Source organism: Primulina eburnea, chromosome 10 (assembly GCF_022965805.1).
Source record: "Primulina eburnea isolate SZY01 chromosome 10, ASM2296580v1, whole genome shotgun sequence".
NCBI classification, from domain to species: Eukaryota; Viridiplantae; Streptophyta; class Magnoliopsida; order Lamiales; family Gesneriaceae; genus Primulina; species Primulina eburnea.
In genome coordinates, this window is record NC_133110.1 from 10981924 (window position 1) to 10986476 (window position 4553).

General features: G+C 35.6%; 1 protein-coding gene across 1 annotated transcript; it reads left to right on the forward strand.

Moving 5' to 3' along the window:
• The first annotated feature begins 524 nt into the window (after positions 1-524).
• Positions 525-2286, forward strand: LOC140803774 (pentatricopeptide repeat-containing protein At1g31920-like). Its single transcript, XM_073159655.1, has 2 exons — positions 525-1201; positions 1353-2286. The coding sequence occupies exons 1-2, from the start codon at positions 651-653 to the stop codon at positions 2194-2196; spliced, it is 1395 nt and encodes a 464-aa protein (XP_073015756.1). The 5' UTR covers positions 525-650; the 3' UTR covers positions 2197-2286.
• Positions 2287-4553: the final 2267 nt, after the last annotated feature.

Genomic DNA, 4553 nt, shown 5'->3' on the forward strand with positions numbered 1-4553 from the left:
GTGGACGGTCAAGTGTTTATGTTATGTTGACTAGATTGATTCATCTTGTTTTGACAGTACCTGTGTCTACTGCCACTACTGAGCGGGCTTTTTGAGCAATGAAGCATGTGAAGACGACACTTCGCAATAAAATGGAGGATGACTTTCTTGGCGATTGTTTGACACTCTATATTGAACGAGATTTAGCTAAACATATTGATGTAAATTCTATTATTGATGAATTTTATGTTTTAAAATCTCGTAGGACACAACTTCGTTGAACGATATAATGTAATTTTTTTTAATAATATATAACTTATCATATTGAGTTCAAGCTCCCCCAACTTTTATTTCTGGATCCGTCTCTAGTCTCTGTGATTGCGATTGCGAACCATAGCTCGAGCTTATAAGAAGATGGTTTCTAGAGACTACTATGGTTTGAGCGAAGTTTTAAACTTGAATGGTCGTGAGTACAAGTTTTTTAACAACTTATTTAACTAAGTGATATTTTTATAATTTAATAGATGAAGATTATTTTTTTGAAAGTGGTATAAGGTCAGGGATATATTTCGAAATATTTTTTTTTATTATTACACAAATGTTGAAAGAAATTTTGAACTCAAATTTTTTATTGAGTTGGATTGGATTTGAAATGAGATGAGTTACCTGGAATGACATATCGCCATATTCAAGCCCTGTTCCAGCAGTCGACAATCTCCATCAAAGCTCTGCAACTTCACTGTTTACTCTTCAAGATCTCCCTCGACCACAATGAATTCTTCTTCTCTCAGCTAATCCTCGCCTCTTCCTCGGTCTACCTCGACCACGCCCGGAAACTATTCGACAATTCACCCATCACACCCCCGCCACTCTTTGCATGGAACACGCTAATCAAATCATACTCCAACTACTCATCGACCCCGTTAGAATCACTAAAACTCTTCGTGGAATTGCTTCGATCACATGGAGAACTCAAACCCGACAAATTCACATACCCTTTTGTCATAAAGGCTTGTGGGCGGTGCTTGATGATCGCAGCTGGCGGTTCGGTGCATTCGATGGTTTTGAAGGCGGGTCTTGGTTCAGACCAACATGTGAATAATACGCTCTTGACGATGTATGGTCGGTGCGGTGTGATTGGGTATTCGAGGAAAGTGTTCGATGAAATGATTGAGAAAGATGTGGTGTCTTGGAGTTCCATGGTTGCTGCTTACGTTGATTGGTATGTAGATTCCTAATCTTTTTCGCAGTACGCTAAATGCGTTTTCTTTTTCTTTTTCTGATTCTTTAAGTTGAATATTTTTGCTAATTGAGTTATTTTTTTGCCATGTTTTGTTTGGTCTTATATTTTGTTGTTTTTCGAACACTTGCAGTAACCGTACTTGGGATTCTTTGATGGTATTCAAAGATATAATGATGCTAAATGGGAAGCCAAATTCAGTAACTTTGGTTAGTTTGATCACTGCTTGTACCAAACTACTCAATATTAGAGTAGGAAAATCCTTTCATTCTTACATTATCAGGAATGCTACTGAGTTAGATGTCTCCTTGGTGACAGCCCTTTTGAATATGTACTCGAAATATGGGCTCGTAGACGAAGCCTTCCACATTTTCAACTACGTTGGAAATAAATATGTACAATCTTGGACAGTAATGATTTCCTGCCTCGCTGAGTATGGCCATGGTAAAGAAGCTCTATCTTTGTTTACTAGAATGGAAAAAACAGGCTTATTGCCCGATAGCATGTCATTTTCAGCAATACTTTCTGCTTGTAGCCACAACGGCCTGGTCCACGAAGCAAGTGACCTCTTTGAAAAAATGGTAAATGTATATGGTATCTCGCCAACTCTGGAACATTATGGTTGCATGGTAGACTTATTGGGACGTGCTGGGAAGATAGAAGAAGCTTATCGGATGATTATGAGCATGCCTATGGAGCCTAACTCTGTTATATTAAGGAGTTATCTCAGTTCATGCAAGCACCATGGCCGTGTTCATTCTGCAGATTCACATCTAATGAAACTTCTGCTTGAAACAGAGCCTGAGATCGGAGCAAATTATGTTCTTGCTGGTTCTGTCTCCTCTTTGCACGGATATGATAATGGCATCAATAACACAAGAAATGATATGATGCAAAAAGGTTTGAAGAAAGTTCCTGGTTGCAGTTGGGTGCAGTTGCCTGTTGGGGATCACGCAGGCCTTTGTATCGACATTTAAGGATAATCTTTTAGTTTGTCTTTCCATGGATGAATTTTAATTTATGGAAAGGTTTTTTGAATGAATAGGTTGAATATTAGATTTGAAATTGAAACAAAAAAAATTAATTGGACAAAACAAATGATTTCAAATATTTCATTATAATTTTGAGTCATGCATAAATCAGATTTAAGATAAAAAATTTGAAATCAAATCTTTCAATTCAAATGCCTTCGCCCCTTTAATCCATTTATGAGAATGATTGAATAAGGGCAAAAATTTATGTGAGACGGTCTCATGGGTCATATTTTATAAGACGAATATCTTATTTGGGTCGTCTATGAAAAAGTATTACTTTTTACATTAAGAGTGTTACTTTTTATCGTGAATATCGGTACTCGGTAGGTTTGACCTGTCTCACAGATAAAGATTCGTGAGACCGTTTCATAAAAGACTTAATCTTGAATGGCAAAAACTTGTGTGAGACGGTCTCACGGATCTTATTTGTGAAACGGATCTCTTATTTGGATAATCCACGAAAAAATATTACTTTTTATGCTAAGAGTATTACTTTTTATTGTGATATGGGTAGGGTTGACCCGTCTCACAAATTAAGATCCGTGAGACGGTCTCACATAAGACTCACTCATCTTCAATAAGTCCTACAGGGCCGTAAAATGGAAATTTTTGAATGTGGAAATGTTCTTGGTGGAACTTATTATGAATATATATACTAGAAAATTTCTCGTGGATGGACGCTTATGGGCTACGGCGAATTCGATGTCCACATGGACGGGCAACATTTGTTATTTGTTTAGAGAAGGACTAAAATGTTAAATTTTCCCACGTGTGAGTGTCTTATGAATTTTCCTCGAATAGCATCGAGGGGTTTATTCAAATTTTAAAAGTTAAAATGTGTTCAAAATAGACTTTTATTGTGCTTAAAATTCCTTGATAATTAACCTTAACTTTAAAAAATTCGACAAAAATTTAGAGATATTAAAATTTTAATAAGTACATTAAATTCATTAACATAAAAACATAAAACGTAAAATATAATTATAAAATGTCAAAAACTGTCTTTCCTAAACTTCTCTATTTCCTTCTTTTTCCACATCTGCCTCATCTCCTCTTTATCTCATCCACTCTCCTCTTCAAAATATATACATTTGAGTCTCCAACAATTATTTCAATAATTATATATTCAATTTTACCTATGGACGAAAATGTTGCTATGATAAAAAAGGAGTAGGCAAGCCTTAGTGGTGACCATCCATACTTCTAGTTAATTTTCCATTTTCATCTTTCATATTTTTTTCTTTTTTTTTTGTCTACTGAGATACAAATACTTTCTAAATTGTTAGTTCTCTTTTTTTTTTTTAGAATATTTACCTTTATGTTCTAAACTCTTGACACTAAACTATTTCAGATTTTAAGTGGTAATAGTCATTTTTTAAATATATACGAACATATCTTTTTCCTTTTGCGATCACCAAATAAGGTCTACAATTAGAGACAAGATTACTAGTATAGATCGCACTAGAAATCTAAACGAAATTTCCGTCGAGAGTTGATCGTCGAAATTTCAAAATTCGGGCAAACAATGGTGGCGGTGCACAGTGGAAGGAGGGTGGCCAAAAATTTTTCTTCAAAAACTATGAGTGGTCGGAATTGTGAGGGGGAGAGAGAAATTTTGCGAACAAAATTTTGTGTAAAAATTATATTATTTCATATAAATTTTTTGGAAATATTTATAAACTTTTAAATCAGGATACTATAACGTCATTATTCAGAATATCTCATGTATCACTACAAAAAAACGGATCGAATAGCGACGGTTTTCCTCAATCCGTCTCTATATTTGCGACGGTTTTTTTACAGCCGTCGTTATTTAGCGACGATTTTTCGAAAACTCGTCGCTAAATAAAATAAGCGACGGTTTACTGATACCCGTCTCTTTTTTAGCAATGGTATATAGTTTACCATCGCTATTTTAGCGACGGGTTTCACTAAACTGTCGTTAATATGGCGACGGTTTAACAAACCCTCGCAATTTATTGCGATGATTTTAAACAAACTCGTCGCTATTTAAAACAAGCGACGGTGTAAATATTACCGTCGCTCTTTTAGCGACAACTTAACCATAACCGTCGCTAATGTAGCGACAGTTTATTATAAACAGTCGCTAATATTGCGACGGTTTATCCACAAATCAAAATAAGCGACGGTGTTCTAAAAATCGTCGCTTTTCTAGCAACGGTTTATCATCAAGCGTCGCTATATTAAGCAACGGTATTATAACCCGTCGCAATATAAGGCGACGGGTACAAATAAACCGTTGCCGATTTAAATCGGCGACGGTTCAATATAAACCGTCG

Coding starts and splice junctions, on each gene's coding strand:
- LOC140803774 (XM_073159655.1), top strand. CDS start 651: ATGACATATCGCCATATTCAAGCCCTGTTCCAGCAGTCGACAATCTCC. Junction 1,202..1,352: donor GTTGCTGCTTACGTTGATTG/GTATGTAGATTC, acceptor GAACACTTGCAG/TAACCGTACTTGGGATTCTT.